At 38.6% G+C, this 14,191-nt stretch overlaps 1 protein-coding gene across 1 annotated transcript; it reads left to right on the plus strand.

Moving 5' to 3' along the window:
- Positions 1 to 7,012: 7,012 nt before the first annotated feature.
- Positions 7,013 to 13,780, plus strand: LOC149005627 (polygalacturonase-1 non-catalytic subunit beta-like). The gene is made up of 3 exons (XM_089135961.1): positions 7,013 to 7,042; positions 12,806 to 12,916; positions 12,983 to 13,780. Exons 1-3 carry the CDS (start codon positions 7,013 to 7,015, stop codon positions 13,778 to 13,780), a joined length of 939 nt encoding a protein of 312 aa, XP_088992087.1.
- The last annotated feature ends 411 nt before the right edge of the window (positions 13,781 to 14,191 follow it).

The following is a 14,191-nucleotide window of genomic DNA, read 5'->3' on the forward strand; positions in this document are numbered from 1 at the left end:
TTTATGGCTCCTACTCAAGGTCCCAATTCAGTCTTGGAATACCAGTAGAAGTTGAAATAACTCTTTTTCTTTGCCTCTGAAGCTATAAAGATTCACCTGGAAAAGGCGAAAAATTTCTTTAAGGGACTGAGACCATCGATCAAGACTTACCTTGCTATTCAGTCAGAGGAAAGCTATGCTCAAGTAGTTTAGAATGCCAAGAAAGTGAAAGAAAATGAAAGAGAGAACTACCAGGTACAGAGATCAATGGCAAATAGGAATAATTTGGTGGACCATAATAGAAAATTTCAAGGCTTGCTCCATACCTTGCACCTACCTATCAACCTAGAGGTGCTAGCACTGGATTTAGCTCTAGATCGAGTTATGGGTCAAACAGTGGACTAGTATAAACAATTGTAGGAAGTCATGCTGCTGGACCTATATATGCTAACCCCGTCTAGCAGTGAGTAATTAGAGACCTGTAGCTCTGACCCCAGCAGGATTAGTAGGCACGAGAGATGTTACATATTTCACCTACGGGAAGATAGGCCACTATTCTCGTAACTGCACTATGAGACCTAATCCACAGTTGTTAGCCATGGCAAGACCGGCTCAAAATCCTTCAGTAGGGAAAGTCTATAGCATCACTAGCACAGAGCCCAATTCTGATCATGATGTGGTCATAGGTATTATTCCAATATCATCTATCTCCGCCTTTGTACTATTTGACACTGGTGCGTCTCATTCATTCATTGCATCTTCATTTGTGAGTCGTATCCCTATTATTCTTAAGCAGTTAGAATGGGAACTTGTTATTAGTACTCCTACTAGGTCTGTTGTGAGATTAGATGAGGTAATAGAATCTTGTCTAGTGACCATTGTTGGTAGAATTTTGGAAGCCCGATTGGTAAAGTTGGATATGAAAGACTTCGACGTGATACTCAGAATGGATTGGCTAACGGAACATTGAGCCATTATCTTATGTTCTAAAAGGAAAGTTCTATTTCGTCCTAAAGATGCCCCTCCATTCGAATATCAAGATAATTAAGGAAAACTAAGCAAGAAGATAGTTGTTGCAACTATGAGAGGTCAGAGAGTTGACTAAAGATGCTGGACTACTTGCCAATTCTATGGATGCTCCAAAAGGTGCAAAACACTTGTCAGATATCGAAGTAGTCAAAGATTTTGCTGATGTATTTCAGAAGATTTTTCAGGTTTCCCCCCACAAAGGGAATTAGAGTTCGCCATTGATCTAATTCCAAGAGCAACTCTAGTTTCAAAAGCTTTGTATCGAATGGCCCCAACTGAGTTGAAGGAACTCCAAGTTCAGATGAATAAATTGCTAGACAAGGGGTTTATCCAACCCAGTGTTTTGTTTTGAGGTGCCCTTGTGTTGTTTGTGAAGAAGAAAGACGATAGTATGTGGTTGTGCATAGATTATTGTGAATTGAACAAGTTGATGATCAAGAACAAATATCCTTTTTCCTTGGATTAATGACTTGTTTGATTAGTTGAAAGGTGCACCTATATTCTCGAAGATCAATTTGAGATTTGGATATCATCAGCTGAGAGTGAAGTCTAGTGATATCTGCAAGAGAGTGTTTAGGACAAGACATGGGCATTTTGAATTCAAAGTCATGCCATTTGGTCTTACCAATGCGCCCACAACAACATTCATGGATCTGATGAATTGAGGTTTCAGGATGTTTTGGACAAATCTATCATAGTATTCGTCGATGAGATTCTAATATATTTGAAGAATGAGAAGGATCATGCCAAGAACTTGAGTTTTTGCCTTACAAAAGCTAAGAGATAAGAAGTTGTTTGCAAAACTTAGCAAGTGCAAGTTTTGGTTGTCCAAGGTTGTTTTCCTAGGTCATATTGTGTCAGGTGAAGGAATTAAAGTTAATCCTGCAAAGGTGAAAGCTGTGGCAGATTGAGACAAACCTAAGAGAGTCACAGAAATCATAAGTTTTATAGGTATGGCTTGGTACTGTAGGTGCTTCATTGAGAATTTCTCTAGACTATCAACTCTTATGACGAAGCTTACCAAAAAAGGTGTTAAGTTTGAATGGAATGAAGCTTGTGAAGAGAGTTTTCAAAAACTCAAGAAGAAGTTGACTAATGCTCCAGTGTTGACTATCCCAGATGACTCTCGAGACTTGACAATGTATATGGATGCCTCTAAAGTTGGTTTGGTATGCATTTTAATGTAGCATGGCAAGGTGACTGCTTATGCATCTAGACAGTTAAAGAACTACGAACATAACTACCCTACTCATGACTTGGAACTGACAGCAGTGATTTTTTCCCTAAAGATCTAGTGTCACTACTTGTATGGTGAAAAGATAGCAATATACATTGACCATAAGAGTCTCAAGTATTTCTTCCCTCAGAAAGAACTAATTATGAGATAGCGTCGATGGCTAGAACTAGTGAAAAATTATGACTATGATATCCAGTATCATACAGGGAAAGCTAATGTAGTTGCAAACGCTTTGAGTAAAAAGAGTAATTGACTGAATATGGAGCTGGCTTCTCTGAGTAAGCCCTTGTTAATCTCCATCATTGAATTTGGACTTGAGATTGTATTGGAAGGTTCAAAAGCTATCTTAGCAGCTATTTCAGTTTAATTGAGCCTAAGGGACACAATCATCACTTTGCAAATGACTGACCCGAAACTGAAGAAGAAGATTGATTTGATTTCTTCAGACTCTAGAGAAGTGGAAAATTTCTTTTTAACATGGACAAATTGGCGAGGCTGTATGTAGACAATGTTGTGAGACTGCAAAGTGCACCAGTCAGAATTGTATCTGACAGAGATCTGAGGTTCATCTCTTGATTTTGAAATAGTTTATAAAAAGCTTTGGGAATGCAATTGAATCTGAGCACGGCCCATCATCCTCATAAGGACAGACAATCAGAAAGAACCATTCAGATTCTAGAAGATATGATTCGGGCATGTGTTGTCGATATGGGTGGTAACTAGGATGATCTCTTAGCTCTAGTGGAGTTTTCCTACAACAAAAGTTACCAGTCGATGATCAAAATGGCCCCATTTAAAGCTCTATATGGATGGACCTACACGACTCCTCTCTATTGGGATGAAGTTGGGGAAAGGTGTGTCCTTGGCCCTGATCTAATTGAGACCATAGGTTCTATGGTTGATATGATTAGGGAAAGGATCAAGGCTTCTTAGTCTAGACAGAAGTCCTATGCTGATAAAAGAAAGTCAAACTTGGATTTTTAGGTTGAAAAGCAGGTTTTCTTGAAGGTCTCACCTATGAAGGGTGTTATGAGATTTAATATTAAAGGGAAACTCAACCCTAGATATATTGGATCCTTAGAGACTACTGAAAAGGTTGGACCAATTGCCTATAGGTTGGCCCTTCCTCCATCTCCCGTTGGTTTGCATGATGTATTCCATGTTTCTATGCTAACGCAGTGCTTAGCAAACTCAGAACAATTGCTCCAGCAAGAACCTAAAGGTTTAAGTGCAGACTTGACTTATGAAGAAGAACCTACTGAAATTTTGGACCGAAAAGACAAGTAGCTAAGGAATTAGACCATACCCCTGGTGAAGATCAGATGGAGGAATCGCTCTGTTGAAGAAGCATCTTGGGAAAAACAAGATGGGATGCGAGTAAAATACCCCCATCTTTTCGGTCACAAAAGTACGCTACAAATTCCGAGGATGCCATTCCTTGTTAGGGGGGAGGATGTAATTGTCACACCCCACCCACCGGTATCAGTCCCGCCCGACAACATGTGGGTGCGATCCATCGCAGGATCCACAGTTTTATCATCAGTAATAATAAAAGCAAGTAATAATAATCAAGAGCAAAAGTAAGTTCAAATAATTAAATAAAAAGGTTATAGGAGTCCAAATACTCCAAAGGAATGAATCAAAGAAAAGGAACTAAAGAAATCAAGTTCCAAAATTTATAGATTTCAGCGGAAGCAAAAATTAAACTAAAACAATTTTATCCAGTAAGTCGCTCCTGGGCTAAAACCTTCTCTTTAGTTCTAGCAATGACGGGAGCTATCCAGCTTTGCTCCAAAGACTTCTCAAAATGCAGAGCAATCTGTCTCCTTCTGCCATCAATGGGTGCTATAAGCGCACTCCATGCATCCGCATGAGGCTTCATAACATACATCTCCATCACCCACTGACTCCGCCACATCCTCTTCACAGGAGTTTCTCCAGTCATATGCAACCTCTCCTAATTCGGTAAACCCATTTGTATAATATAATGTAACATACAAAGAAAGGAATGAGTTCTGACGAACTCAGTAAGAAAAACACATCTCACATACATATCGACAATATATCAAGGTAAACTCATATATAAAGAATGTTATGCAAATATATGGATGCAACCAGAATATAACTATGCAAGTCTCTAATGGTGGACATACTTTAAGACATAACACCAGCCCTCCTCTGGGTAGGTCTACTCACTCTGATCCCTCACAAACTGGTTACCTTTGTTGGGATCGTGGGCAAGGGGTTCAGTCCTCATCAATCAACCATGGTTGGGGTTAGGACAACACTCTCTTACCACGACCATTGGCATGAGTATTGGCGCATGTCGGGGTTTCTAATCCAATGCAAGGTCATATATGGTGACATACTATGTATAGTCCAAGATACTTACCCTATGGCACCAACCAACTTAGTTCAGTATCCTTTTCTACCTAGGAATGAGAACCCTCACAGACTGGCTACTGCTGTTGGACTCCGTTCCCTAACCCTATGGTCATCCACATATTGTTGGGTGGATGCTCTCATGACTCCTGGCCGCTCCTTGGATGTCCATAAACCCTAACCCTAACATATGCAACCCTACCAATGCATGATCAACAGTGGACCACTGAATCTCCGCACGGACTGGTTACCACTGTAGGATGAAATAGAGTCACGTCACTATTATCGCAGGTCATTCAGCTTCAACTCTCCTAACAAAAGGGTAGTAGTGTGTATGGGTACCTAGCCATGTAATCTAGACTCCCTACGTATGTCATCCAACAATCATGATAGTGCTGGGGACATCAGTAGATAGTGTCCCATACTACAGTCTTTTGATATCCTAGGCAATGGAAACCCTTCCATCACAATTACATCACATCACCAACCATTACCATTCATTCTATCACAAAGTAATAAAGTACATATAAACATCATTTACAACATACATTCAACTACTAATCATTGAATTATACAACTACAACAAATTATAAGAGCAATGATATACATAAGAAATCAAACAGTTCATCATAGAGCATATCATCGTATATATATAATATGTCCTTACCTGTAAATATGTAAAAACTAATGAAATTGCAATTAGACCTCACCCACAACAATTTCAGAGAACCTTAGCGATCACCTAAATATAGAGTTGTAGAAATAAATTGAAGACATGAGTCAAATTAGAGCAATAACCAAGTTCACAAAGCTACTGTGACCTAGCCGGTCACTTGGGGCCAAGCAACCACCCTTGTTCCAGACTGCTTCTAAGTCTGAAATTCCGACTTTTGATCTCCCAATTTTATCCGATTTTGGGATGATCTAAATCCGAATCTTGTCCTTATGGAGCCTACAACACAAGTACCAAACAAAACCCTAAAATTCTAATGATTCAATATTCACATCATCTCCTCTAATTAGATCTATCCTTTATTAGAATGCAAGGATATGTTTTTAGACATGATCTAATCAGGATCACTGGTGGGGAATAGAACCAATACAATTAACTCACTGCCAATCCACAAAGAGGATGGATCCACACCATTCAAAGAGATGAGGAAACAATATAGAGAGTGTGGGATCACTTACCTCCACTTAATTTGCAAAACTGACAAAGGATTGAATCTTCTTCGCAAACCACGCTTCTCTCACCTTCCAGCATGTGTTCTCTGCTTCATAACCATTCGCAATAGCAATCCTGAATAGAATAATGAGTAAAAAGGTCGGGGATTGCTATATATATGAGATTGGGGGCAAATTAGGGTTATAATCCCGCAAGCATACTTGCGGTCGCTTGGGGTGGTTGATTGGCCAATCAATCGCCTTAGGGCTTGTTTGGTTACATGAATCCAAAGATTTGAAATCTCTGGATTCATGAATGCAAGATTTATATGCGTTTGGTTGTGAAAATCTCTAGATTCATGAAATCTAGAGATTCATCTTTTTACACTAAAAATGTGAATCTGTAGATTTGTGGGTATAGGGTGAAAACCAGAGATTTCATCCTTACTATAAAAACACTAAACATTTGCGCATTCACAAAAATCACTGATAAATCCAAAAATTTCATTCCACATATTTGGTTAACCAAACAGTTAATTTTATAAATTATGACTCTATACATTTGAAATCTATAGATTTGAAATCTCTAGATATTTAAAATCTCCAGACTCATATAAATAAACAAGCCTTTAAGCAACCACCCCCTAGTACTTTTCAGTACTTGGGTGCTTTGCTCCAGGGTTGATCCCCAACTCAAACCTAACCCTATACAACATGTGGGGGAGACCTTACTTTCATTCCAGACATCTTCAAACACATCATGACTTCGACTGGTGATCCACTTTCCCAGTGCATCAAAGTTTCTACGGGTTCTTCTTCGGATTCCTAATAAAGTAGGTTCTTCTTCAGCTGAATCCAGATCCATGGGCTCAGGTATGGATCATGGACTTCAATCCGGCTACTCCACAACTTATTCCGGCTGGACCTTCGGGTTATTGGACCTGCAATACTAATCCCAGGTTAGAATTACAAGGGTTGTTACAGTAATAACCCCCACAATTCTAACCCAGGATCCATATTGTAGGTAAGAGTACCTAAAGTTCTAGCCCATGATCCAGGGTCTGGATCATGAAGTTGTGGGCTATCAGGATTGAAGTCCATGATCTAGACACTGAGCCCCTAGAACTAGATACAGCTGATAAAGAACTTGCCTTACTAGGAACCCAAAGAAGATCCAATGGAACCGGATAGCCTTGGCCAGATGGAATTCTAGCTTGAGACATGGGGAGTTTGAAGATGTCCAAGAACAAGGTAAGAGCCCCCTCACATGTTGGTCTAAGTTAAATTGATGTTGGGGATCAACCAGGGGAGCAAAGCACCCAAAGTACTGAAAGTACTAGGGGCAGTTGCTTAAGGTGCTTGATTGACCCAACCAACTGCCCCAAGAGACTTGTTAGTCTAGTTGGGGGTTTTAAACCCTATTTTTTACCTGGCCCTCTATAAATAGTCATCCACGACCTAATTTCGCATTAATTTATTCGTGGAGGATGTTGTGGACAGTCGGGAGACTGTATACACGTGAAGAACCCTCGAATCGTAGAGAAGGCTTGGATCTTGCTTGGACTTTCAGATCTTTTAGAGGTTAGTTAAACACTCTCTCATTTTACTTGAATTCTATATTGTTAGAGAGTAGTTCCTCCCTCTAAAATTTTGTAATGGTGAGTGGAAGTGATTAGAATTATTTCCCATCAATGATCTCGACTAGTTCACGCTCGAAGATGGATTCCAATATCCGGATCAAGGGTTGATTTTGTCGAATGAGATGAAGTGGATTTTAGAACTTTGTCTTCTATAATTTGGAATGTGGTGACCTCTCTAGAGTTCTAAGGAAAAAGTTCAAACTTGAACCAACCCAAAATCATATCGAGGATGGGTGATCAAAAGTCTGAATTTCAGACTTGGAATTATGTTCGAAAAGGGGGCGGTTGATTGGCCCAACCAACTTCCCTAAGCGACTGGTTGGGTCATAGTGGCCATGTCAATTGGATTTTTGCTCTGTTTGGATCTCAAACTTTAACGAAACTTCTTAACCCTAATCTAGGTGATCTCTGAGGTCTGTGGGAGTGTTTATCTGAGATACTTAATACATTTTTCAGTGATAATTCCACTAAGTTAGGTCAGGTTACAATTGCATATATGATTTAACATATGATATGATAAATTGTTTATCATTTTGTACATGTAGTCAAGTTCTGTATGTATGGGAGATAGATTTTCAACATAAGACAAGATGAGTTTGAAGATGTTTGAGATCAAGGTAAGAGCCTCCCCACATGTTGGTTTAAGTAAATTGGTGTTGGGGATCAACCAAGAGAGCAAAGCACCCAAGTACTGAAAAGTACTAGGGGACGGTTGCTTAAGGCGATTGATTGACTCCAATCGAGCGCCCTGATTGACTGCCCACTTTTCGGGTAGAATTCCAAGTCTGAAATTCAGACTTTTGATCACCCATCCTCGATCTGATTTTGGGTTGGTTCAAGTTTGAACTTTGTCCATAGAACTCTAGAGAGGTCACCACACTCCATATTACAAAAGAGGAAGATCTAAAATCCACTTCATCTCATTCGACAAAATCAACCCTTGATGTGGATATAGGAATCCATCTTCGGGTGTGATCTAGTCGAGATCATTGATGGGAAAGGATTCTAATCACTTCAACTCACCATTATAGAATTTTAGAGGGAGGAACTACTTTCTAACACTATAGGATTCAAGTAAAATAAGTGTCTAACTAACTTCTAAAAGATCTGAAAGTCCAAGCAAGATCCAAGCCTTCTCTGCGATTTGAGGGTTCTTCACCACCAACCACGTGTACACAATCTCCCAACCATCAACAGTAGCCTCCACGAATAAAGTAATGTGAAATTAGGTCGTGGATGACTATTTATAGAGGGTTGGGGGCAAAACAAGGTTTAAAACCCGCAACCAAACCGACCGGTCGCTTAGGGAAGTTGGTTGGGTCAATCAACTGCCTTAAGCAAGCGCCTGTCGTAATTTTCCAGTACTTGGGTGCTTTGCTCTCTCGGTTGATCCCAAATACCAATTTAACTTAGACCAACGTGAGGGGTTCTTACCTTGATCTTGGATGTCTTCAAACTCTGCTTATCTCAAGCTAGAAATCCATATGCCCAGCCTATCCGGGTTTCCACTGGATCTTCTTCGGGTTCCTAGTATAGTAGGTTTTTTATCAGCTGTATCTAGTTCCATGGGCTCAAGGTTTGGATCATGGGCTTCAATCCTGATAGCCCTCATCTTCTTCTAGCTTGAACTTCGGGTACTCGGACCTACAATATGGATCCAGGGTTAGAACTGTAGAGGTTATTATAGCATTCATCCCTCTCAAAGGGCATACATCAAGGATCTACTTCAAAGAGCAAAAATTTCAGACTATAAACCTATTTGTACTCCTGTATCCACAACTGACAAATTAAGTAAGTTTATAGGGGAGCTTATGCCTGATCCTACCTTTTATCATGGCATTGTTGGGGCTCTTTAGTATGCTACTATGATATGAGCAGACATTCAACTTGCTTTCAACAAGGTATGTGAACTCATGCACTTTCCTATTCTTGATCATTGATTTGTAGTGAAAGGAATTTTAAGGTATTAAAGGATTCTTCTTCTCATGGTATATTTATGCACTATCAACTCCAGTTAATTTATTGGCCTTTTTTTATGCCAAATGAGATGGTTTCCCTGATGATCGAAAATCTATGGCTGGATATGCTATATTTTTGGGTTGTGATCTTATTTCTTAGATTTCCACAAGCAGGGCACAATTGCTCAATCTAGTACTGAATCTAAATATCGTGCTGCGAGAAGTGCAATAGCTGAACTCACATGGCTCTAATCTTTACTAAAGGAGTTATACATTTATCTACTTCAAGCTCCAACTCTCTGGTATGATAATGTTGGGGCCACTTATCTCACAACCAATCCAATGTTTCATGCCCATACAAAGTGCGTTGAGATTGATTTTTCATTTTGTTTGGGATAAAGTTGCAACAAGAGGCTTGAGGTTTGATATTTATCTACTAAGGATCAAATTGCTAATATTTTCACAAAGCCCCTCTCCTATCAATGGTTCAACGCCTTTCCAACCTCAAGGTCTCATCTCCGCCCTTGAGTTTGAGAACATGTGTTAAGGATATTTCTGACACTTCAGAGACAACCTTGGCCGTACCAACGATTGCCTTAGCTATCACACCATCACCAGCCATCAAGATTCTTGTGTAAATAGAACTCTAGTAGAGTGCAAAAGTCCTAGACTTGTGATGAATAAAGACTCTTAACTTATTTGTGAGATATATCACAACCACAAATAATCAAGGGAAGCACATTCATTATCTCTATGGATGTGGGTTGCGGAGTACAACCAAACCACATAAACCAACCACACACGGCTTCTGGTAACATTATTCAAATCCTAGAGGATTCTGACCAAAATCCAACTTAAATGTAACAACAAATTGGAACGATATTTGGGGATGGAATATTGGGCATGGTTTTGACATGATTGTAGCAACAAATAGGAGTAATTTGGCAGCTGAATTCGAGAGTGATTTTTAGGCTTTTTTAATTTTTAATAAATTTCGTTTTTGTATGACTGATTTGATTCTATCCTTCTTTAATTTAGGAGTGCAATGAGCAAACCTTTTATTTTAAAAACTTTCTTTTCTCACGCTTGTTTTTAGTGTGAAAATTAGGTTGTAATAGCCTACGTAAAGCGAACTTCAATGAGAAAATAAGTAATTAATTGACCATTCACAAAATTTGAGAGCGTCTTTCACTTTTAGCTCTTGAAGAAACTTTTGAACTAATCAAAATTTTTCATGACGTTCAATTCCAGAAATAGGTTTTCATCACCCTTTGTAGCATCTTTCTTGCACCAAAGTTTTTGTATGCTTAAATTGTGTTTACCAATTCTTAGTTTACTTCTCAGAATTGTTCTATTTTTATGCATCATGTCCCAAAAATGTAGTTTTTAAATTGTTCCTATAACCAATCTTTTTTTTCTTTTTCTCCACCAAACTTATCACATGAGATGTAATTCTATCTTTAAAAACGAATGGCTTAGATTATTCCCAAAAAAATTATCCTGTTATAACATATTTTAACTTCTTGACTGGTGTTTTTGTTTTGGATAATTTCTGACATTTCAGATTCTGATAAGGTAATCTGAGGAACTAATATTTAAGTTTATGTTTATTTTGAAAATATTTTTTCCTTATCCATAGCTTTGTTGATTGTGGGGTAAGCTGTGTCATGATAGGAGTGGACAACACTATTGAGTATGGTTCTCTTCCTCGTTACCTGATGGGAGAAGCTTGTCTCTCCCTCCAGCTTTTGATAAGTTGATGGCATGGATCAATTACAAAGTTAACTACAAGTATGGAAGGGAGGTTTTCTCTAGGGTTACAACAGGGTCGGACTGGGTCAGACTTTTGCAATCCCAAGTCCAATCCTATATATTCTAATCTAAGCCTATTTCTGTCATGATCTTAATTTAGGATTGATAATTATTGTCCTTGACCCTAAGCCCTACAAGGTCAAACCAAGCCCATTCTTGCACTGGTTGGCCATGTCTCTAGTTCAAATTGACATTGTCCCTAGCCCTGATTGGCCCTGTCCCTCGCCCTGACCCTGGCCCTGATTGACACTATACTTGACCTTGGCGCTAATTGGCCCTATCCTTGTCCATGTTCCTAATTTGAGATCAAGTATCAAGGACAAAATTAGAGCAAGGATTAGGGCCAGAGTCAGGGCAAAAAATTATGGACAGATAAGAATAGATCCGGCGGGCCAAAGAGTAATCCTAGGCCCTCCCTTGGCCCTAGTCAGGGCTAGAATATTTTTGCCCTAACCCGTCCTTAGGGTCAAAATCTTAAGCCCAAATCCTATTCGGGCTCAGGACAGGCTTAGGGCTGGTCAAGACCATTAGGGCCAAACTTGCACTCCTAGTCTTTTCCATGTGAGGAAGAGGAAAGATCACATTTTTCAAAATTTATTAAAGCTTTATTTTTGCAATGATGGTTAAGTTTTACATAGACCACACCAAATAAGAAAGAATTCACAAAAGAGAAGAAACCAAGAATTTTTTTTTTTTAATAGATCAATAAACCAGATTCTCCGAGAAAGAAAATAATTAATCATGCTGCTGAGTGTCCATCATGTATCATTCTCTCTCATATTGTTTAGAAAAAATAGATTTCTTACAGGAAAATATTCTCTGTTGTACACATCTCTCTACCGTGTACAATGCACTGTTGTACCAAATGGTTGGCTGGGAAAACAAAGCAAATACAAGACTATTGAGAATTTTACAATTTTAAAATTAAAATTTTAATCTCAATCTTCTATTTGGCACAAAAGTGCACTATTGTGCACAACAAAGATTTTTTTCTCATTTCTTGCACCTTATTTTATGCTCTGCAATTGGAGTATGCAATTAGCTTACAAAAAGCTAGCAGCATAATCAAAATTCTTCCTTACGAGAATTACCTTGAATAAGGGGTAATTTTAGTATTTACAATTCTAGGGCGTAATGGTGATTGAATAATTAGAAAATCTACTTAAATCATTTAAAGGGCTTCAATAAAACTTGTCTCCATTTTCTACATGGGGTAGGCATCATAGCTACATCCTGTATCTAATACCATCTACTTCTTTCAGCCCTTTTCGCTTCCGAAAGATAAACACATAAAGTACCCATTCTTCCAATTTTATTTTTTGATACTACAAAATTTTTCTTAATAAATTCAAAGATAAACCCCCCCTGGGGTCACCACCTTAACACAAAACCTATTTATTCCCACAAAAACACAACCTAGCTCATTCCGTTCTTTCTTTTAGCTCCATCGTGATGCATCTCACTCTTTTGCTTGGACTTCTAATGGTAACATACTTTAATGTAAGAAAAGCGAAGATTTTCAATTATCAATTGTTGAAATTCGTTATTGCTTCACTCTAATTGATCTTTGTTATTTGATTGTTGTTTTTCACATAAAAATGCAGGGTTCTGAAGGTGGAAATGCAATCTTAGAATATTGGGAAGAGCATATCAACCTTTCACACCCTCCACAATGGTTTGTTGAGAAGGCTTCCCCCTTAAGCCTCCATCAAATGGTAATGTTCATGAAACTTATGGAGAAAAATGAATTGGTCTTCCACTTGCATTCTTTCTGTATGCAGGCTAATGTTGCTTGTTCTACAAATGAACTGATGAGAAAGAGAACATATGGCAAAGCCTTTCCACCAGTAGTTGAATGGAATAATCTCAAAATGATATATGACGACCTTCCAAAAGAGACACCAACGTTGACTACCAGCCAAGAAGGATTGCAGTTTTTCCGAGAGTCAATGGCGAAAGAGGGTAATTTCATGTCTATACCTGATCTTAGGGACCCAATGTCATTCAAGTCCTTCTTGCCACGCCCTTTGGCTTCAAAAATCCCATTTTCCTTTGCTCAAATTAAGGAATTGAAGAAATCTTTTGCTGTGGAGGATGATTCAATCATGGATAAGTATATTCAAGACACCATCAAGGTATGTGAAAAAAATTGCATTCATGTTGAGCGGTGCACTTGCGCAACTTCTGCCGAGGATCTCATCGATTTTGTTGTTGAGAAATTAGGGCACCATGTACATATATGGAGCACGGAGAGCATCGAAGGATCTTATGAGAATGTCACAATTGGAGCTACGGAAGTAATATATGGAAACCTTTCAGAACCACCAATCATATGTCATAGTCAACCATTTTTATTTGAAGTCTACTTTTGCCACATTTTAAAAAAAGTAAAAATATATGCAGTTAATATACAAGCACAGACGAAGGTGAATCATGCTGTCATGGCATGCCATTATGATACATCAGCATGGAACCCAAACCATCTTGCTTTCGAATTGTTGGGCTTTGGCCCTGGCTTAATCGAAGTCTGTCATTGGGTAAATCAGAATGGAATAGTCTGGACAAAGACAGAAGGTTGAGCACCATTTCAAGATTTGATTATCTTCCCCTTCTGTGATATGTGTCACAGGTTATTGAGTATGATATTTTAAGGATAAATTATGATTTATTCTGGTTTCCTTTAATGCGTATCAGCTTCATTATAATTTTTGTTCTTCAATTGTACAACCAGATTTTTAAAAGAGAACAGTTGTTTGTTGCTTGCAGTTTTCAGCTAGACGTATTCAGTCGAATACATCCTTTTGCAAGAATGAGGTTTTGCAGAATATAAAACTCATGCTCCTAGAGGTTTTTTAAATTCCGTAAGTGGCGTTGCTACCAAGATCAATGCGGTCAATTATGTCTCGTAGAAATTAGATAGCCACCGAAAGAAGTAGAAGAAAAAGAAATCCCCAAATGAAAGAAGTTGTTTGAGTTGATATTAATTGTCT

Source organism: Hakea prostrata, chromosome 9 (assembly GCF_041222555.1).
Source record: "Hakea prostrata isolate BN-2017 chromosome 9, UWA_Hpros_2, whole genome shotgun sequence".
Taxonomy (NCBI): Eukaryota; Viridiplantae; Streptophyta; class Magnoliopsida; order Proteales; family Proteaceae; genus Hakea; species Hakea prostrata.